Source organism: Apostichopus japonicus, chromosome 18 (genome assembly GCF_037975245.1).
Source record: "Apostichopus japonicus isolate 1M-3 chromosome 18, ASM3797524v1, whole genome shotgun sequence".
NCBI classification, from domain to species: domain Eukaryota; kingdom Metazoa; phylum Echinodermata; class Holothuroidea; order Aspidochirotida; family Stichopodidae; genus Apostichopus; species Apostichopus japonicus.
In genome coordinates, this window is record NC_092578.1 from 7748452 (window position 1) to 7771820 (window position 23369).

The window sequence follows — 23369 nt, forward strand, 5'->3', positions numbered from 1 at the left end:
TGTTAAAACTTATCTTGTGTTACACAAAGACCACGAAACCACCGATCTACTAAATATATTGCGGCTTAAGGAGTTTTTTAAATCATATCTAATTTATAAGAAATTTCACCGGAAATTATTGAAGAAATTGATCGAATCGTTGTCAGAGCAGAATATAGCGCTGAAAAGCTTAGGCTTCGCAGAACTGTCCGATTGTCAACGTTTGAGTACAGCCTACATGCGAACATTTTTCGCGTTGGAGCTGGATAGCGCGATGCATAGCCTGAACAACTCAGAGTCTGCTGTTAAAATTTACCTTGTGTTACACAAAGACCACGGAACCACCGCTCAAGTACATGGTGGCTTAAGGAGTTTTTGAAAACATATCTAATTTTTAAGAAATTTCACCGGAAATTAAGGAAGAAATTTATCTGTATACACACGCTGGTTTTGTTGTGATTACCGTATAGGTACTGTGCGGAGGGTGGGTTATGACGCAATCTGCTATGGCAGAGCTGACGTCACGTATTGTACTGTTCAAATCATATTTGAAGTGTCTATCCATAACGATTAAAAAATCGTTTCTCTGTCAAACGCAACATTAGCGTTCTCATACTTTGACAACATGTTTGGAAAATTATTTACTATTTTTTAAGGTACCTTCTTTGGGCCACCAGACAATCCTTTTAAATATTTATAGCATGCGGGAAGGGGCACGGAGAACTGTTGAACAATGTCGACTAGGCGTATCTCTCACCCCCCCCCCCCCACATATATATATATATATATATATATATATCATATATATAATGGGTAACATCATGTCATGTGTCCTTAAATTTAAAAAATATATAAAAACAATATACATTTACATTTTCCAGACACTATCTGAAAATTTGAATGATTTTTATCTGACAATTTTTAAGTTTCATCTAACAACTTTGGCTTTCTTATGTTCAAAAGTTTGACTTATTTTATCTCAAAATTTTGACTTTTTGTATCAACATTTTGACTATTACCTCTTTTGATTAACAACATGGGGGGGGGGGGGGTCAGTTCTTTGACACAGTCGCAAAGTTTTCACGTTTTATCTTAGAATTTTGACTACTTTATCTCAACATTTTGCTGAAAAATGCAAACATTAACTCTTCCAATGTCCAAAATATTTACTTGAGTTGGGGTAGCCATGGGGTGGGTAGGTGAACGGGGGAGCCGAAGGCCACCTAAGGCCTCTCCCCCTGGAAAGGCTTTGGCATTCGCCACCCCCGCCCCCTCCCAGACACACACTAAAATAAAGTATGGCTACGTCCCGGATCACTTCAGTATCGTAAACATGTTTTTCAGTAAAGCTCATGTTATAAAGTAAAAATATGCCATTTATGGTCACTAAGTTGTCGATCTCAGAATGACTATACGCGACGTAGCCAAGGGAGCTGGCTGTTCTGTGCATTTGAATACAGGAATAACAGCTGGCATGCATCGGTTATTACATCGAAGGCCAATTACATACAATCCTTTGGAGTGTTATTACCCTTTCATATTGGTTAGAATTTGGGGGGAAGTTGTTACAATAATAATGATGCAAGTTTAACTATTGAAAACACATTGAAACTTATTTTTCTTTCCAGTAGATGCCCGAAAAATTCTCACCATGTTGCCCGAATTTTCACAAAAATATTTGGTTGGGGCTGCTGCCCCCCCCCCGCAGCCCCCACCTGCTTCGCCTATGCTTACTGATCAACCTCACCTCTCGGGGAAAACATAACAATTCAGCATCTTATAATAAATAAATACGTGATCATTTATATAGCACTAAATCACAACAAGTATCAAAGCGCTTCACAAATAAAACGATAAAAAGAAAATTAATACAGTGAAACAAATAATAACCTAATCAAAATAATCCTAAAATGCCAACACACAAAAAAGAAGTAAAAAACAATAAGAGGTTATAAAAAATACAATGGGATGTTATAAAAGTTACAATGTAAAATAGGTATAAAGAACGAATACCTAACATCTTGCTTGTCGTATTTCTATTAAAGACCTATATACGATTACGTCACTTTAATAACCTCTCTCGGAACTGTTGAATTTGAAGTGATGCAAATATCTTTTCAAATTCGAGCTTGCCCAGGAACAGCTGGGAATTTAGTACATCCGGATACGTGGTTGTAACACCAAATCGCTTGCAGCATTGTGGGAGCCAAACGCTCGCTCACATCTGCAATCTGTGTAATGCAGCCGCTGTACTGTGTAAACAGTATTGCACGCACTGATAAAAGACAATGCATTTGTCTGTCCCCTAATTCAACGTGTAGTCGTGGCCGAGTGGTTAAGGCGATAGACTAGAAATCTATTGGGATCTTCCCGCGCAGGTTCGAATCCTGCCGACTACGATTCTCTTTTGCGCTTTGAAAGAACGTTTTCTCAATAGGATTGTTATGTCATGGGTACAAGACAAATTTAGAACATGTAAAATCAAACGAATTTACTACTTACGTGCTGAATTAATGTATAATTTACACATGTATGAAGCAAGCGTGTAGAGGGCTAAAATATTTATGTTTTTTATTTCATATCATTAAGGGTGTCGGTAGGGTTATGAGTTTTTGGTGCTGTAGGAGCAATTTGGTTTATCCCATTAAATATCTATAGCATGAGTGAAGGGGCACGGAGAAATCTTGAACGATGACGACTAGACGTATCTCTTAGACCCCCCACCCCGTGTCACTCCACCCACCCCACTCACATCTCAAGTGTCTACTGTGTGAACTTTTATGCACATTCTGATGAAAGGCAATACAGCCTCTTTCACCATTATTCTCAGCCTGTAGTCGTGGCCGAGTGGTTAAGGCGATAGACTAGAAATCTATTGGGATCTTCCCGCGCAGGTTCGAACCCTGCCGACTACGATACTCTCTTTTTCTTAAGTTGTAGGAGGAGCAGGAGGAAAATTTCTTCTAGAATAAGAGTATGTCAAGCTGTTACCCTGACTAGGTCAGTGATAGATAGTGTCTTGGAAAGTCTAAACGATAAGAATTTTGTTTTGGCACAGAGCTCTTTTGGTCAGTTGTCCACCAAATTCTAATATTATAAGGGATCAACATGGCTGCTCTTAGTCGAGACACGTCCATACAGCTTCACCTAGATTGTAGTGAGGGGAAGTCAGTTCTTTTTAATCTTTTGAAGGAAAAGTGCATAGATCCCGGAGAACATCTAACGGCGGTTCAGGAACTCCCCGGTAGACTATGGGACGTGACTTTCAAAACAGTAGATTTGAAGAAGAAGTTTTGGCCTGCTCTATCGAGTGCAGATTGCTGCACTGCAACAACATATACCGGTTGCACGACGCTAGTTACGGTTTTGCATGTACCGTATGAATTGGGGGACAACGTGGTGAGGTATATTCTAGGCCGTTACGGTAAAGTTGTGAGTGGTCGTTTCCTTACACTTTCCGACTACCCACAGGTGTTTAATGGGATTCGGCAGTATCAGGTTGAAATCACCAAAGACATCCCTTCATCCTTAAGACTTGGTGGAAGAAACTGTTGGGTGCGATATAGAGGCCAGCCCAGAACTTGCCTGAAATGTGGAGCAAACGGACATGAAGCAAAACACTGTGACCAGATAAAGTGCTACAACTGTCACGAAATTGGACATACAGCAAAGCAATGTGTGACTGAAGTTAAGTGCACCGTATGCGAAAAGTTGGGGCACACCTCTCGTAGCTGCCCAATTTCCTTTGCGAACAAAATCAGCCCTACCGCCAGAGCCTGGGTCAAGGGTCCTGCTGTCGTGCAACAAGAGGCAACAATGTCGGAAGAAACTGACGAGCCAACGGCAAAAGTAACTGACGGCAACACCAATGCCGAAACGGTCGATACACAAGGTATGACACAGGACCTAGAGAAAAAAGAAGAAAGTCAAACAATCAACGATAGCGACACAGATTTGTTCGAAAACACAGAGGTTATGGAGACAATGTCTTTAGCATCAAGTAGCTGGGCCACCCCTCAAACAGAACATCGGGAAGTATCGAACAGCGAAAGAAGACAGTCTAAACCTTCACCTGAAATATCGTCACAAGAGGACATCGTTGGGGATAATAAATTTCGTCCCAGCTTAAGACCCAAGAGAAAAAGTGTCTCCCAACCTGAAGCAGTCAAAAGACCAGAAAGATCCAGGTCAAGTCTTCGCTTCCCCGCCGAGGACCCCAAAGATAGTGTGAAAATGTCACAAATTTTTCTAGAGGATGAGCCATGGCACTCATGTAAAGCAAAGGGATGCCCGGAAGTTTTTTCTGAGTATCACGTTTTGAAAGAGCACCTGTTAAACGCCCACCCAAAGCTGAAACCGTCAAAGTACCCATGTGCTATGAAGTCATGCAAGAACACGTGTAAATCCCCCCAGGAATGGATCTTACATATGGCTGACGAGCACCCAGAATTTGTCAGTAAAAAGGAGATAGAATTTTTCGACAGGTATTTTTTAAGGAATGCCTGATCATCGGAATCTCATTGTGGTATACATCTCGTTCTGTTCTTTACTTTATCTCTCTCTATGGCTACTATGAACCTATCGATTGCTTCACTTAACGTTAATGGACTAAGAGACAACAAAAAATGTTCAAAGATTTTACAATGGGCTAAGATATTCAATTTTGATATTATTCTTCTGCAAGAACTGTATTTGTCGGATAGTGCCGACTCTCAATTTTTCAGACGTCAATGGGGTGGTCCTTTCATTTTCTCCCCTAGTTCTTCTAATCACTCTTGTGGGGTGGGTATTGCTTTCAGTAGTAAACTGTGTTGCGTCATTTCGCAAGTAAGACACGATACCTCTGGTCGTTGCATTTCTGCCCTCTGCACTATTCATAACAGTACTGTACGGGTTTGTAACATTTATGCGCCTAACGCCCCGAGTGAAAGGAAAGCGTTTTTCAGGCAAATTTACACTTACACCCGTGGTTACGACCCTATTATTTTGGGGGGCGATTTTAACTGTGTAATGGATGACATCGATCGCTCAAACATTTCGTCCAACCGTTCTGCTTTTGTAGGCCGGGATGAGATCAACGATCTTATTGTCACTTATAATCTTGTTGATTGTTATAGGGTTATCCACCCCACCATACCCGGTCATACCTGGTTTCGTTTTAACAACAGTCAAAGTTCTAGACTTGATCGAATCTACTCTTCGAGAGATTTTTTTGTCAACAAAGCGACTACGTCGCCGATCCCTTATTCTGACCATAAGCCTATTCAGGTCAACATCCAAATTCCTCACACTGCTACTCGGGGGAAAGGTTATTGGAAGTACAATGTGTCTCTTAACAATGATAAGGAATTCTGCAAAGAATTACGTGTTTATTATAAGCTTTGGTCCACTCTGAAGCCAGGTTTTAATGCTTTATCTGATTGGTGGGAGAACGTTAAGTCTAGAATTAAAACGCTTGCGGTTCGGCACAGCTCCCGCATTGCTCGTCAGAAGAGAAATCGGCTTAAAGAGCTTCAAACGCTTTGTGCGACTTCAAATTCTCAGGAAATCGATGATATTATTAACACTGAGTTAAGAGGTGCTTACATTCGTTCCAGAGCTCAATTTCTTGAAGAAGGGGAAAAACCATCTGCCTTTTTCTTTAGAAAAGAAAAACGTCAAGCCGATCAGAAAGTTGTTCATCAAGTCCGCAAACCGGACGGTAATATTACCTGCAATAATAAGGAAATTATAGAGGTTTTCCACAAATTCTTTAGTGATCTCTATTCCAACCACGAAGGGTTTGACGAGAGTTCTCAAGATGTTTTCATTAATAGTTTGCACAACATGTTAAATGATGAGGACATTGAAAGTCTTGAAAAACCTATCACTCTAGATGAGATAAAGATTGCTCTGTCGCTTGCTTCCAATAACAAATCTCCGGGTATTGATGGTCTTCCATATGAATTCTATTCCTCCTTCCTAGATATGTTGGGCGAAGACCTCCTCGGTGTTTATAACAACATTTTCAAAACTGGCACTATGTCAATGTCTCAGCGTACAGGCATCGTTACACTTCTCCCAAAGAAAGGTGATAAGACTGACCCAACCAATTGGCGTCCAATCAGTCTGCTTAACACAGACTATAAACTGATCTCGAAGGTTCTACAAATCAGAATGTCTAAAGTATTGCCCACTATTGTAAACGAGCATCAAACGTGTTCTGTCCCTGGCAGATCTATTCACGATAATATGTTCATAATTAGAGATATAATTGATTATTCTGCCATGAAGAAAATTGATTGTGCCCTCATCTCAATCGACCAACACAAAGCTTTCGATAAAGTTTCTTGGTCATTTCTTATGAGAGTTCTCGAGAAGTTACGGTTTGGTAGCAATTTTCGAAAATGGGTGACTATTTTGTACAACAATATTTACAGTCGTATTCTTATCAACGGAAATCTCTCTGATATCATACCCATTGCTCGAGGGGTGAGGCAGGGCTGCCCCCTTTCACCGGTTCTGTATGTGTTATTTATTGAGCCAATTTCTAGATATATTAATAGTTGCAATAGCATCCGGGGCTTTCCCATCCCTGGTGGGAGTGGCAGACGTGTTAAATTTCTTCAATACGCGGATGACGCCACATGTGTTGCAACCAATATTGGTGATATCGCACAGTATTTTAATGTGTTTAAACTTTTTCAAAAAGCTACCGGTGCTTCTGTAAACATGAGCAAGACTTGTGGCTTAAAGTTGGGTACGTTTGCCTCTCGTCAGTTACCCACCAACATTCATTGGAGTACCTCTTCAATCAAAATCACGGGTGTGACTTTTGGTTCAAAGGAGGCTGTCCATTGTAATTGGGCTACAAAGGTTAAATCTGCCACTCTTCTTGCTAAATCTTGGAGCAGCAGACACTTGACTCTCCTAGGCAAAGTACTGGTTACTAATACTGTTATTTATCCACTGTTTTACTTTGTGGCCCCCGTTTTTCGTGTGCCTGATAGTGTGGTCAAGGAAGTAAACAAAGCCGTTTTCTCCTTTATTTGGGGTGAAAACAAACCCGACCTTGTGTCTAGGAAAGTCATCATCTTGGACAGACTACAAGGCGGCTTAGGTTTAGATAGTTTTAGAAATAAGATGGATGCATTGTTAATTAGACCTTTATTTACCTTGCTGACTCGCATGCAAGACCCGCCTATCCATTTTATTATAGCTCGTTTCTTTCTGGCCATGCCACTACGTAGAGTCTTCCCTCAGTTATGGTCCAATACGCGGCCAAATTCTGCCGTTTGTCCACCCTCGTTACTTTACGCAAGTGATATCATTAGGAGGTTACATTCCATGGACAGCCTTTTCTTTCAGTCCAGTAAGAGTATCAAACTTATTACTAAATCCCTTCAACCCAGTGGTGCCAACTTAATTGCTGTTAGAGATTACCCAGCTTTCCCTTGGGAGACCATCTGGAAGCTGGCCTTTAGTAACATGCTAGGCAACAAATTAATGGATTTTCAATGGCGTCTAGCACATCACATTTTGTACACCGGTAAAAGGATAAAGGACTGGGGAATGGGTGACGGTATTTGTCCTTGCGAGCAGTGTAACGAAATTGAGACCATTTCTCACATTTTCTGGGAATGCCCAAAAGCCAAGACAGTTTTGATTTGGGTAGAGAAAATTTTTCACAGATTAGCTGGTGATAACAGCTCATTTAACATGAAACTGTATTTGTTTGGATTCCCTTGTGTCGACTTTCCACAGATAGTTTTCAACAGAATTTGGTTTATCTTTTGTATTACGAAATTTGCTATTTGGAAGTCAAGGTGCCTTCATATTTTTGAAGACCAAGCCCAAACTGGGACTGCTCTTCTCTCGATTATTGCAAAGGAAATTAAAACCCGAGTAGAAGCAGACTTCAGTCGTCTTACAAAACATCAGTTCAGTAAACTTTGGACGTCCGGAACGTCTTTTGTTAAAATTAAAAATAACAAACTTCATATTAATCTCAAGACAAATGTCTCTTAAGGTTTTGTTTTTCATTTCTAAAGTCTTAATATATACTTCCTTTGTTCTGCATTAACTGTTTGGATTATTATTTTACTAAATTTTGTTTAGTACTTGTCAAAAAGTGCACTAAGTGCACTTGTTTTATCTGTACATTTTGATTTTGGTTGAATAAAGTGAAACTTTAAAAAAAAAAAAAAAAAAAAATAAGAGTATGTCAAACTTTAAGCAATTCCCTTGTACCGAGCTATAACATAGCTCCATCCTGTCCCTCGTTATACGAGAAGTACCCCACCCCTCCCTGCCCCTTCCCCACCTCTTTTATGATTGTGTACAACTCAGCGTATGTTTGAATCAAGCCTTGAAATCATATAATTCCTCTCATTCATACTCAACTATAGCTTCTTTAAAGCAGCTCACTTATCTGCAGTCGGAGATCCAGGGGTTGGGTTTACCCCGCCCCCCCTTCCCTTCAATCCCCACAAAACTAAAATTTGTTACTAAACACATCCTTGCTTGTATAGACCTAATTATATACCTAATTCATAGCCTAAATATTCCTCAGAAAGTGCACCATTTCACGTGTAAAAATTAGGGGGGAGGGGAGGGGCAGGGGCGGCGATCTGTTTCAAATATTGGGGGGGGACATTTGCTTGGGTGCAGGCGAATTACTATCTAAGCGGAGCGCCACCATTGGTTGGCGCGCAGCGTACAAGAAAATTTTTGGTTTTGATAGCCCCCCAGATCACCGGAAATGGCACTTCTCGGGCTTGAAAATGACCAACCAGATATACACTTTTGCCTGAGAACCAAGCTTTTCCCAATAGTTTTTTTTCATTCATTCATAACCTTTTTCAAGATTGTCACCAGTCACACATCATGTTCGACCTCATCGCATCTCCTGTGGATCATTGTTTTTGTAGGTAATTCTACGTAACGCCCCACAATACCCGTCAGCCACACTTTTCAAGGTTTTAAGCCTATTATTTGTTCAGAATTTGAATAATAAATTCACTTCAAAACATACCCATAATGTTGCACAAAATTTCATCAATGGACAACCAATATAGAAAAACCCCCTTCAACCCCTAACAGACCGGTCAAAATTGCACGATTAGAGGGAAGCATGATGAAGAATGTTGGTCAAGGAATTTTCGAAAATTCAGACACAGTTAATTTATTGGTGTACAAATATTAAAACCTCTTATAACGGCTACTATAAAACTTCGACATCATAAACAAAATACCAAAAAATATGCTCGAGGGGGGGGGGGCGGTCTCCACCCTTCGGCCCCCCCCGGCTACGCGCCTGCGGTTAGAAATCTTGTAGGAAACTGGCCAAATGGAAACCCAGTGAACCCATATCGATGTGGATCATATATATGATTGTACGTACTTATACACTCATACACAAGATATGTAGGGCCTACAGACATGATAATAATCATGAGTGACAACATGTTATACGGTCACAGGTCACAGAAACGACCACGAAGAGTCATTTACCTCATGCAGCATGTGTTGGATGAAGTTTTAGCCACCGCCAAATATGATTGGATAAATAATCTCACGCATTTTTTTCTATTTATAGCCACACAAACAAATTATGCCACCAAATATTGGGGGGATATTAGTTACTATTAGATACTACCGTATATTCCCCACCTAAAATATTGGGGGACATGTCCCCCCCCCATGATCGCCGCCCAAGTATATATATATATATATATATATATATATATATATATATATATATATATATATATATATATACATATATATATATATATATATATACATATATATATATATATGTATATATATATATATATGTATATATATATATATATATATATATATATATATATATATATATATATATATATATATATATATGTATATGTATATATATATGTATATATGTATATATATATGTATATATATGTATATATATATATATATATACATATATATATATATATATATATATATATATATATATATATGTATATGTATATATTAAATATGGTTGCTACAGCCCTATTTTCCTTTTTCATCGGTAAACCAAATTCCATTACGGTTGCGGTCCGTCTAGCTATTCATTTCGAAAAAAAAAGTAAAAACTACTTTCGGTCAGATATAGTAACAAATTGTGACACGGTTAGACAGGCTTGTAGGCAAACTATCTAAGCGTAGCGCCACCATAAGTTGGCGCGAAGCGCGAAAGAAAAATTTGGCCGAAATGCCTCCCAGATCGTTGGAAATGGCACTTCCCAGGCCTTGTAAGTTGCATCTAAGCATTTTCTATTTTGAAATTACTAGCGATATCATAAAAAAAATATGCAAAAAAAACTTTGCCACGAAATATTGGGGGGGATATTAGATACTATATCCCCCCACCTAAAATATTGGGGGGGACATGTCCCCCCCGTCCCCCCCATGATCGCCGCCCATGGGGAGGGGTAGTACCCACAGACCCTCTACATGGGATTCGGCTTCAGTGAACCCACGACAACGCCCTCTCTGTTTTATTTAAGACCAGCTGGATCCGCCTCTGATCTGTAAAACGTGTTAATAATCTCTTTTATTTCACCGTATGTTTGTAAGGCAAATGTTCTTGAAAAAGAAAACAACAATTTAAAAAAAGAAAACCATTTCAAAAATGAAGGAAAAATGTCAAATAATTTGAAAACATATGATTTATACAAATACCGGTATGTCTGGGCGGCATAAGCCTCCAAAATATTCAAATCGCTATTAAAAAACAATAAATTATACATATCTCTATACTATGTATACTATTAACCGGTAACCAAACATTGGAAAGAGATAGAGACTATATGCTCTCACTGAGTAAACAACGGCGAATATGTACGATGTTTATATAACTCCATGCACATCTAAGTGTAACATGTGAAGTAGTCGTGGCCGAGTGGTTAAGGCGATAGACTAGAAATCTATTGGGATCTTCCCGCGCAGGTTCGAACCCTGCCGACTACGAAGGGCGAATTTTTGCTTTTACAAACTGTAGAACTAGAAAAGGGACAGCGTGGAACTTTCTAAATCCCGAATCCAACGTAGTTTTGTAATTTATAAATTGCCTGCCATACACCAACTAAACGCATCTCCTCTCGTTATTCTCACCCATTCCTTCCTCAGGCTCCCGCAGAATCCTGTGGAGTGCAGAGGTACCTCCACCACCCCCCCCCCCCTATCCTGCAGAATGCAGTGGGTGCAATACCATTTTGATTTTAACATTATTACCGGGAGAAAATAGCGTGCAACTTTCTATATTTGTGAATTCTTACTTTTCCGAACTGAGTAAACCATTACTTCGCTACAGCGTACACCTCCCCACCACCCTCGCCTCATTTTCATAACTAGATACATCCCCCACATCCCCACCCCTTTCCCCACCCCTTCCCTCACCCCGTCCCTCCCTCTTCTGCCCAATCCACATCATCGTGTCGTGTATTTTTCTTTGAAGATCATTGCTAGTTTGACATGAACATTTCTTTCCATCAAGCAAAAAATTGTCTTTTTCATTTCTGTTTGCACTTTGGTATGTAATGACAGAAGAGGTTATTAGACCATAGAAATAATCGGATTCAACAGCATAGCCTATTTCTCCTTGATAATAGTTTCACATTGTCAATCAACCATTCCTGATCGGCTTTTACCTTTCATCTTATCACTAATTGGTCTGCACGCATGATCACTGCGTACTGACACAAACTATAGGTGATTGTGTTACCTGAAAAATGCATTATCCATTGATTGCAATTTGCAGACAATACTATATGATTACACAATACCATCAGAACAATATATAACAATGGTTCCCATTTCCTATTACATGAGCGATCTTTCCTTATTCAATCTTTAACCCACAATTCGTCAATATTGGGAGTACATTTAGATAGCCATTTGACCAGAATTATGTAAACTGTGGATAACATTTTGACAACATACGTTTCTTTGGATAGCTGCACGATCGTAACCAGTTTGATATAACCTTATGACCTCGTCATGAACTTCAACTGCATGTTTTATGGGAATCTGTTCTTAGACGATACTTAAAATACAACAGCGCCCTCCAAAAACATGCCACCTCCCTCAATCTAACTCCCCTCCACCCCCACCCCACCCACCCCAATGTACAAAGCAAAAGCGGTTTGTGCTCCACATTATCGTTCGCCAATGTGCATGGTCTCGCAGGTTATCGAAATCCACAAGCTGTTATTTTTTTTATATAACCATTTTTAAAGGGGATACCCTTTTGAATGATATTTTTTTTTTGGAAGCTTATCGACATATGAGTACTTTGAATACAGATTGTATTAGGACATTATCCCATCACGGGACACACCATAGGGATCCACGATCAAACGAGGGATGCCACCCCCCTCTCCCCCACCCCCTCCCCACCCCACCCCCAACAAATGCAACAATTACGCGCAAGTAATTAGTATGTAGAAAACCACGGATATATAAGTAATACTTTCATTCATTTGTGATACGACCTTTTGAGCAGTGATTTGGGGCTGTCCCGAGAGAGCTGTCGAAACAATCTCAGAACCCAATTGTCTCGTGTCATATTACCATGGAGACAAATCAGCTTCTCGATCGCCGACAAGTCCATTCTTATGTCGTGATGAAAATAACAGCTCAGACGAAGAAAAGAGCTGGGATCATTTGTTGCTCAATAACGATGCTACAATGTCATTAAAAAATTGTGATTAATGGATTCAGCGGAAATCCACTCCGCGGAGACAAGAAACCTCTTCGAGAACTCCAAGCGAACAATTAGGGCTACGTGTTCACAGGCGATCTGAAATTAAAATCGTTTTCATCTTCTCGTAACGTGATTCACAAACATTTTCTTCTAGGAATCCAAAAATTCAAGATTGCTTCTATCATCAACGGTTTTGCTCATAATTATTGCTCATAACTTACCGTTAAAGCGATGTAAGAAATATATATAAGTAAAAGCACAAGCTGATAAAATAACTTCTTTTTGGTTATGAAAATAAAATCGATATTTATCATTACAGATTTATTTTACGGCGATTGTCCATAATTATATTATACATAATCCAATGGTACACGAATAGGATTTTCTCCTCCACGTGATAGTGACGTCATGCTTTCTAAGCCAATAAATTATTTTGGATTGACCGGCAGACACGAGATCATATTTAAATGTACAGAACTTTAATTCGAGTTTTCTCAAAGATCCTCCGCTTAAAGATGTATTCCTTTGGCAGAGAGTGTAACCTTTAAACAGACCAATACTCCTCAGTGATAGTTGAAACCCCATTCCAATATCTTGTCCGTAGTTTAAAGTATAGTTGATTGAATGTAACATATCTTTGGCTGCCCTAGCCCTCCTTAACTCCAGGAAGTGGACAACATACTAGTATGGTTGTCTGTGATTTCATCATGGTATAGATATAAAGATTTTCTTCAAACCTATCATATTCCAATGTCTCATGTGTTTACGATTTCATTGAAATGTAGAAACATTATTTTCCTCTATGAGTATAAATGATTGAAAATATTGTAAAGAAAAAAACAAAGATAAATACGATGATATCATTCACTCTTCAATCACAGAATATCATAAAATTGAAAAAAAAAAAAATCAAATCCTCAACATATTAAATGTTGTAGATATATTGAAGGAACACTCAAATATACCCCATGCGTATATTATAAGGCTTTATTTATGCGCACATCGGTCACGAAAATAACGTCCATCTAGATTTAGTATACATATGTCCCTTTAAAACTGACCTTTTCCAAATGACCGACGGAATAGATGTAGAGGGTTATTCATTCAATTTAATAAAACTAAAAGGCTCCATTCAAGGTACGCCCGTCCACTTTTGATGGCCATTTAGCCACGTGATGAGTAACATAGTAAGGGCAACGTATACAAACCCTGGATAACTGAGAGAGATATCCTTTTAGCATGCAGGTAAATTGCTCGGTTTGGTCAAGAGGCTCTTTTAAGGAGTTACTAGAACCTAAAGCCGGTACCCTGGATGTATAGGCTACAGTAGGGAAAGTTCGGTATTTATTCATGCATGCAGTGTATCTATGCAGCCTGGTGGTTTTGAACTAAAGATTGAAATCTTAATTTAACACAACTGGAGAAACTACTTTATCGGTATGCATATAGTTAGCTTTTAAATTTAATGCGCGTGCATTTTTAGTGTTGAATTTGCCATAATTTGTGTCAGCACACGCGATCCATTAAAGTTAGCATTTACTCCGTTCATTTTAGATCGACCAAATCTAACCATGTATGAGGGCTGAAATTATACATGGAGGGATGGAATTATGCATAATATTTTAAGGGCTGCAACTGATCTACACCGGTTCAGATGGTTCGAAATTATATATGACAAATCTGAAGAAATTGTTGGCCCAAATGAGATCTAATGTATTCTGATCCTAAACCTAATTTCGAAACAAAAGAGAAAGCAAATAAAAAATAAAAACAGAAGAAGAGAAGTGCCCTATTCAGGTTGAAGGTGACCAGGGTAGATTGTGTGTGTAGTAATATCATATAGAGTCAGTCTACATCTATCTGCACGTTTTCATAATGTTAATAAAATCGCAGAACTAGTTCAAACTGATATAGAAGTTCCTGTACTTGTATGCTCCATTAATACTCTCCTTCACGTTATATATATCGTGCAAACAAAATTCAGATACGAGACGTCCATTGAGTTGAATGATCGCTCGAACGACGGTTTGACAAACAGTTATTGATTTCGTGTCAATTGTTTTACTTAGAGATGCTATTGAATCGATCAAAAACTGAATATTGCTTTGTGTTTTCTCCCAACTATTTCGTTTCTACCACCTCAAGAAAACTGTTCGTGTTTCCAGTTTCCCATTTCCGCTCTTTCGCCCCGAGCAACAAATTTAAATTTTGCCAGAAAAAATAACATCATCAGATATATCATATATATATATATATATATATATATATATATATATATATATATATATATATATATATATATATATATATATATATATACATATATATATATATATATATACATATATATATATATATATATATATATATATATATATATATATAAATCAGCATGGGACTCGGATTTAAATTTGAGCGCAGTCGGATGGGAGGGAGGTCCCGTATGCGTCAGTGTGAGCCATAGGTCGTTGCACCTTTTAGAGAAATAACCATATTCATATACACAGCAGTGTGGATATATCTCAACAATTAATCTTTTGTGGCAAGTATATACGTAATTTTAGAATCGTCGTTGGGAATTTGAAAGTATTGCATTATTATTATTATTTTTTCTTTTATTATGATCGTAAATGGGTATACTTAGATTGTTTTTCGATTTACTGCAAAGTATTGCTTTAAAAACCTTGAAAATTCATAAAGTATTGAAAATGCATAACGCATAATAACAATTCTATTACTTGAAGAAATATTGCAGACAGTCTGTCGATGTTAGCGTCTTTTTGTTTATTTGTAGAAGGTCACGTAATGAAACGTAATACTAGATGTAGGCATGAAGTAACAGTGAATCACACTGGATAGTTGAAATACAGTTCATGTTCGAATTAATATTGCCTGATATTTAATTCATTATTCCGTAATTTATAATAAAAAGAAGATGGTTAAATTAGAACATGAAAAAGATCTTATATACAATTCTCAATTTACGTCGAATTAGTCATGAAATCCCTTGCCTACCGCTTTCTGTGTTGTACCGAATGAAACTAGTTCCACGAGTTTGTTAGGATACTGTGTGGCTACTGCACTGGCACCCACATAGCAAAGAAATGGCTAGGTACAAGGATCGCCACCAACTAAGGGCTGGATAACTCAGTCGGTAGAACGCTGGACGTATAATCCAGAGAACACTGGTGTGAATCCTGTTCTAGCCATAAGTTTCTTTCATCTTTTCCAAACAATTCCTAGTCAGTTATCCAGGCTTTTTCATTTACTTATATATATTCCTCAATTTACATAGTTTCTAGAGCGATATACAAGACGACTCGTCTCTCTTCATGCCTCAAACCTTTCATTTATCACTCCTATAGAGATGGGGAATTGAAATCCAGTGATGATGTTGATGCTTGTATCGTTCAATTAAATCACGAAGAGTGACGTCCATTGGTCTTCGTTGTTAACAGATAATCCTTTGTTATTAATAAGGATTTACTATGCGTTGACAGATATGATGAGCTATACATACTTGTAGGGTTTCTACGTAGGTTGAGACTTCCCTCCTAAGAGAATGAAACAAACCATTAAAAACAAACCTCTTTCATTATAAATTCTATGTTTGCTAGATCAAGCTTGTTTCTTAACCGATGCTCTATCACGTTAGGATAAAAGACCTAACCTGAATCTATCTGGTCAGTGGGTTTTCATTCAGATGTGATGTTTTTCTTTCTTAAAGATGACTTGATTGAAAAAAAAAGTGTAGATTAATTTACCTACAGCGAAGGCTAGGGATTTAGTAAATTAATGTGTCTGTTGCACTATGTAATGTTTGTTTAAAACAGAATTGTTGCAAAACATCTTACAAATATCTTTAATGAAAATCAGCAACATTGTAACGAAAACATATATAGCTAACTATTACGCAACGTCTATGTTTCTAATGTGCGATAGTCCTTATCAGCTGTCGTTGTTTTACATTGCTGTGGATATCCAGAAATTGAGATATGAAGCAAGAGACAGCTACGCAGTCTACTACTACCAGACCATAAAAATGGATGAATGGTGATGCACTTGGAAATCCTATGTTCCTCGTCTTCACCTAGCCTTATTATTTAGTTATAAATGGAATAGCATGACAAAATGAGATGCAAATAAAGTGACTTTTTTTCTGAGTTTATCCAATTTATTTCTGTTTTTTAGTAATTAGGTATTTTAAAAGCATTTAGCTTTCTCCTGAAAAATTTTACCTTACTTCTGCATTTGTTTTCTTCACATTATAGATTCTGACGACATTGCCTCCGCGACATTTGTGGCAAACACCATCATTGGGGGTTCCATAGCTCTAATGTTCGCCGTTGCAGTTATCTTTGGTGCTACTTCTATTGGCTTCAGGTAGATTTAATGTATATATATATATATATATTCCTACTCATTACGTTTTCAATAATATATATATATATATATATATATATATATATATATATATATATCTATATTTATATATATATATATATATATTTATATATACCGCCAACTTCCCCCCCCACCTCTCCCTTCTTACCTCTTAAATTGTCTTTTAAATACACCGGAAGAGAGCTGGGCTAAGGGGTTGTTTACAGCCTTTAGAAGCCATTTAGAAGGCTCGGTGATATATGGGATAAAGATATAATGTATTGTCATGTTCATGCTATACCGGTATAACAAGTGGGGACCCGATGACATAACTTTTCCCGGGGGTAGCCCTGGCTTTCGAAACGTCTGTATTCATAGGTTAGGTTTGCACTACAAATGGCCACAATTCTTCTAGTTTGGGAGGAGGTCCCTTTTGTTTTTGTTATTGCTGATTTAATTGCTGTTTGTCTTTATCCTTGGCTTGCTTTTCTGTAGGTCGATTCTAACCCCGATACAATTTGTATTCTTATATCTATATTCATTCATTCTGTTTTTCTTTTTCCAACAGAAAAGTAAGGAAGAAAGATAGATTAAGGTAAGTTGATTATCATCATTTAGATGAAATGTTTATTTTATTTAGTTTAATTCAGAGCGTAGGACATAAGTTTAAATAGCTGAAACTCTGTCCCTGTCGTAACTCTGCGGGAAATCCAGAAGATATAGAGCCCTACATTTTCGACGAGTATTTCACAACATAACCGGGAAGGCTGCAGGTTGGCCGGGTCGGACTCGTGTCTGTACCACTCATCCACACAGTTTTTGCTCTACGGATCGATGCATAGCGCCCCCATCAAACAGACGAGGGTGCATGTATACATAATATTTGCAGTATCGGATCACTACCTTCATTTTGTTAGTTATCTTCTCATACAATTGTTTGTTCCATTAATTTGCCAACACTTTATAACCCCCATGAACTTTTCACATTCTAAATTGTTAATGGTTCCGTAATCTAAGGAAACTATTCAAGTTGAATTTGATAACTTTTTTTCAGGGGATGGGGGGGGGGGGGGGGACAGAGGCGGTAAAAGAGGGTTCAATTTATCTGGGAGGGGGTAATGTTCGACAGGTGTAACAAATATGCGACCCAAACCTAAACAACTACTTACAGCAGCTCGTGTTTAAATGCGGGCCATGGGGTGTACACGCCCCTCCCCCTCCCCTTCCCCTTCAAATTCACACAAAACTTCAAATTTAAAGTAGGTCTTAAAGCATTTTCTTGCAGTTTATAACTAAATATAGACCTAATTTATAGTCTAACTATTCCAGGTCAGAATGAGCCAATTGAGGTATAAAATTTAAACTATTTTCTAGGACCCCCACCCCACTCCCAAAAAGTATACCCCCCCCCACGTGGAAGCCGGCTTCAACGACACCAGGGCCACACCCCGCCCCTGGATTTACCAGTTTCTTCTATTATAATCTTATTTTGAGTATAATACTTGGTAAAAGTGTTAAAAAATATGCCGTCCAAACTAAAATTTCACAATTTTTTATTTCACTTTCAGAACAATGCATCAGTTTAAAATTTTAAGGTGAGTAACATACCGGGTCCGACTTTCATATTAATATGATTTGGAAAATTAGATCTATTTGTTTGATATTTTTTATTCATGTTGTTTGTTTTGTTGTTTTGCTTGTGTTGTTTTTTGTTGTCACAGCTTGTACCGAATATATTTTCATTGCTTTTGATTAAAATTCAATTTCGACATGTTTGTCCCGTATCTCTTTGTTTGTTTGTCTGCCTGTTTCTTTCCCTACATTCCCGTCAAAAGTAAATTGACAGCGATTAAATAATCATCACATCTATGATTTGTCAGCTGGCAGTTATTTCCATCATAATAAAAGGCCCATTAATCAATGATATGTTAACACTGTTGTTGTTACTACAAACAACCTCGTTTTTAGGTAATAATGAAAGATGATACTTTGTTGGATAATATTTGCATAGGCTGTTCTATGTGTCGATGTTTTGTAAGGGAGTCTTTCGTATATATCCCAACCTCAACCCCCCCCCCCCGTCCCCACGAGAGGGATACTGGGGCTATATTCCCCGGGCCTGGGACCAGGAAGATTTGGAGGGGCCCGGAAAAATATGGGATAAAAATTAAACTGTTTTTACTTTTCTTCGTAATATAAAGAGTGAAACTATACCCGAATCTGACCTCTAGTTCTCGAATCTGACCCCTCTGCCCACACCTTCCCCTTCTCCCTCCCAACATAAACGTCTATGCTGCAAGATATGTACAAATGTTGTTAACATGATTACCTCGCAGTATTTTCCAACCTACGAAAGCCCAAGAACGGAGACTGATGAAGCAAAACCGACCTCGATATTCAAAAGGTTACAGAGAACGAAGAAACGATATCTCCAAAAATAAAGATCAAAGGTTTAACATATTTTTTACCCTTTTCACCTTTTTAAAGATATTAACATAATTATAAAAGAAAGTGTATATAAAACAAGCCTGACGAAGCATTATGAAAAATATGAGCAATATTTGTCTCCAATATATCAGAACATTAATTATAGTAAAAACCAAGGACGCATATCATCAAACTGCGACAACATTCTTCATAGAGCAATCACAAACCAGTTTGTTCTCCAGAGATATATTCCATTAACAAATCACTGAATGTTACTGAGTGATATATAATCAACCAACCAATGTCACATAAAATTATTTCATGGCTGGAAGATATTAAAAATTTACACTATTTACATTTTTGCTTTCGTTATTCTATATTTCTGCTTCAGAATAAACCTATTTTAAAATTAAATATTAAACCTTAAACAGCGACCAAGATGTATTGTCTATGATTGATACATATATAATATTTCATGTTTTTAATATTAACGTTTTTTTTTAAATTTGTTTTATAATATATTTTGTTTTTAATATTAACTTTTTTATTTTCTATTGTGTATGTATTTTCTTCCGTTTTAGAATAATCTTAGAACCTGCGTCTAAACATTCGAATCACGTTCAGAAGAGCAAGCAACCGCACGTGCCCCGTCAGAGTAGACCAAAGAAAGGCTCATCAAAGGTAATTAATTGAGAAATTAATTAATTAAGTAAGTAACTAAATAGGCAAAGAGAAACTTCGAGGAATCAAATAACATCAGACAAATGGTTCGATCTGGGACGTGTTACATCTCCCCGAAGGTAAATGAGATCGCAATGAAGACAATAACAACATAAAGAATACAACAAACACATATATATGTCACATACAGACACATATGTATATGTGTATACAATCTGTATACAGACAGAGGATCTGTGTATGCAGATATGTGTACACAGACACATAGGCCTATGTACACACCAAATAACAACGTCCTTCCTTATTATTGGCCTTTAGTATACCGAGCTGTTGAACATTTCTCCAGAGTTTGAATTTCCCCAACCCCCCTCCCCCTCCTACCCCACCCTCCCCACCCTACCCTCCCCACCCCATGAACGCATGAGCAATGACGAGCTGCTATATTATTTTTTTGCTCGCAGACTGCAAAAACCTGCAATCACCAAAATGTCCTTGACAAAATGTTTAAATTAAATATTTTCAAGAACAAGATTATTTTCAGGTTTTCTATGTAGAAGTTAAAATCGACTGTACACTACTGCATGCTGAAAGATCAAGAATTATTTATTGATTTCCGTTAAGAAGGCCTTTCTTTATCTAGTAGACCGACGTTAAACGGGTTACTACAGCTTCAGATGTTTGCTTATTATCAACCCTCGATAACTGAGATTACAACCACGAGCTCCCCCCCCCCCCCCAAAAAAAAATACCCAGTGGAAAACGATGGAAACTCGACGGTGCCAGACACTTTCTTCTCATTTAAAATAATAAGCCAAATTCAATTTCAGTCAGTTCCTTTATATATTAATATCATCCACAGTTATAAGGACTATGGATATAATAGAAAATAAAGTTTGCCTTTGAGAGAGGCAACTCCTTACTTGTCTTCATCAGAAGAAGGGGAGAAAAAAGGCAAAATAAAAACCAGAAGCACATTGTGATCACCCGGTTGTTGACTGTTCGTGATTTTAGCTCAAAAATGATCAAATTCTCAGTGGAAAGTCTCGTCCCCCCCCCCCCTAAAAATCACAGGTAAATTTTCATCAAAACCTTAAAGAGTAGGCCTATAACTCAAAATAAAACCATCTACTTCATTCAAACTAAGAAACTCATAAATATTTTTACCGAATGACATTTCATCAGAGTAAAATTATTGTTTACAATTAGTGTTATTAATGAAATTGTACAATTCTAAAATAATAACTTAAGCCTAGTAACTTCACCTTATATAGACCTACCTAATAAGCTTTGGTAACAACAATAATAATAAAAGCATATTGCACACATAAAAGCATAGATTTATTCAAGGTTTATGAACTTTATTACTGATAGATTTATTAACCTACGTGGCATTGCATCAAAGCTTTGAAAAATCACTAAAATGTGGAAAATTGTTGTGTTGTAGTATTTTATACGTTCTGTTCGTTACATGTTGCAACAGAATAGGAATTGAATTAAGTACAAAACTTGAAAAAGATTGAAATTAATTAAACTAAGTCAGACTGTTTTTGCTCTTCTTCCACTAATTGAAGATGGCATTCTGTCGTCAAAGACAATTATTGTTGTATATTAAAGTCATTCAAATAGGGACATTTTCTTGGTCATTTAGAAGAAAAAACCGGACTGTCAAAATTAACCAAATACGTTATTATGGTAATGTGACATGTAAAGTGGAAATATTCTAACTGAACGCAAAATGTTGCTTTAATGAGGTCGGTTTGAAGGAGTAGTTCTGAATTTAATATAAACAGTCAGTATCAAGTATACTCTCAGAGAAACTACAGATGAACTGAACATAACAGCTTGTTCACTTGTGTAATAGCCAACGATTTGGAAACAAAAACGATGGCGCTATTCTTGATTGAAGTTTTTATATAAGAGCTTTATATAATAGGAGCCGATCAAACAGTTGGTTGTTGTTATTCTGATTAGACACGGTTATTGCTAATACCAGTCTTTACTGTCTTCCCATATCATGCTTCAAAGCACTCGTACTGACAATACAAACAGTTCCTAACTTTTGTCAGTTTGAAACAGGATACGTATAGAGTTCATACTGTCAGTACGAGTGCTTTTCAAGCGAAACAAGAAAGTGCAATGTAGAAGACAATCTTCCCAACCGTTGTACGTCACTTTGCAATACATAGAGCTACTGGAAAACCTGAAAAGCTTCTGTTTCATATTCCACCTTTGCATTCTAAAGGATAAGGCAAGATATTTGAATTTCAAATAGGCTCGGCTCTGTGACAAATCCACGGATTTGCAAATTTTAGGAATTTATGTAAATCATTATTGCAACCAATATCAACAGCTCATCATAACAATATATCTTCCTCAGTACACAAATGTAGGGATAGGGTAAACCTTTATAAGTAAAAACTGTATGTTGCGATGTGTGTATAACTTGAATCAAGCTATGTCATGTCAGTACACTTACTTGGAAAGTGAGTAATGGTTTTATAGTGGTGGCGGCAGACTGAACTCATGTTCTACAAATATATATTGATATATATATATATATTTTCTGACACTTCTTTAATGGGGTGGGGGCAGACAATATTTCGGTCCTAGCTCCACACTGACCACGTATTTATGTGATCCCCTAATTGGATACCACTCAATCTTGACGAAGAGATCCATTTAGCTTAATTTAAAACCATTTGGATATTCCTACATTATTAACCATATTTTCCAATACACGTTCAACTATCTCCTAAAAATGAAATTTTTCATTATTTCTTTCTCAAACCTTTGAATTTTATTTCTGATCTCATCCTTTCTGATGCGTTCCTGGTAAACTAATATAACTATTTTATTATTGTTGTTGTTGTTATTGTATTGTTATTGTTGTAGTTGTAATTATTGTTATTATTATTATAGTTGTTGTTGTTGTTATTATTATTTTTATGATTATTATTAGTAGTAGTAGTAGTATAAGTATTATTATTATTATTGTTGTTATTATTATGTTTGACTTTTCTTACCTTTCCTTTAAAGATTATCAGTATTGGCCCCAAAATTATAGCATGCTAAAGTTTGCTAGCATGTTTTAAAGATACTTTCCTGGTCAGCAGGATAGTTCTGCATCACCATAATCCTATCAATTACCCAATCAGTGTTGTTTTCTTCTCCTTTTCAC

The 23369-nt window shown here is 37.3% G+C and overlaps 2 protein-coding genes and 3 non-coding genes across 5 annotated transcripts in view; 4 read left to right on the forward strand and 1 right to left on the reverse strand.

Annotated features, from left to right (window-relative positions):
* Window positions 1-23369, forward strand: part of LOC139958974 (uncharacterized) — a 68400-nt gene that overhangs the window by 40207 nt on the left and 4824 nt on the right. The window contains exons 9-13 of the mRNA XM_071956439.1: window positions 16972-17083; window positions 17652-17678; window positions 18652-18678; window positions 19420-19533; window positions 20092-20191. Coding sequence (XP_071812540.1) covers window positions 16972-17083; window positions 17652-17678; window positions 18652-18678; window positions 19420-19533; window positions 20092-20191 — 380 coding nt within the window. The remainder of the gene's footprint in view (window positions 1-16971; window positions 17084-17651; window positions 17679-18651; window positions 18679-19419; window positions 19534-20091; window positions 20192-23369) is intronic.
* Trnas-aga (transfer RNA serine (anticodon AGA)) lies at window positions 2297-2378 on the forward strand. Its single transcript has one exon. It is a non-coding gene; the product is annotated as a tRNA-Ser (tRNA).
* Trnas-aga (transfer RNA serine (anticodon AGA)) lies at window positions 2813-2894 on the forward strand. The gene has a single exon. It is a non-coding gene; the product is annotated as a tRNA-Ser (tRNA).
* LOC139958866 (uncharacterized) lies at window positions 3096-7250 on the reverse strand. Its single transcript, XM_071956268.1, has 3 exons — window positions 7134-7250; window positions 5566-5690; window positions 3096-3885 (listed from the first exon to the last, which is right to left on the reverse strand). The coding sequence occupies exons 1-3, from the start codon at window positions 7165-7167 to the stop codon at window positions 3508-3510; spliced, it is 537 nt and encodes a 178-aa protein (XP_071812369.1). The 5' UTR covers window positions 7168-7250; the 3' UTR covers window positions 3096-3507.
* On the forward strand, window positions 10884-10965 carry Trnas-aga (transfer RNA serine (anticodon AGA)). Its single transcript has one exon. It is a non-coding gene; the product is annotated as a tRNA-Ser (tRNA).

Coding starts and splice junctions, on each gene's coding strand:
- LOC139958866 (XM_071956268.1), bottom strand. CDS start 7,167: ATGGATAGGCGGGTCTTGCATGCGAGTCAGCAAG. Junction 5,691..7,133: donor CTTGCATGCGAGTCAGCAAG/GTAAATAAAGGT, acceptor TTATTATTGCAG/GTAATATTACCGTCCGGTTT. Junction 3,886..5,565: donor AATTGAGCTCTGGAACGAAT/GTAAGCACCTCT, acceptor TTTTTTCTCTAG/GTCCTGTGTCATACCTTGTG.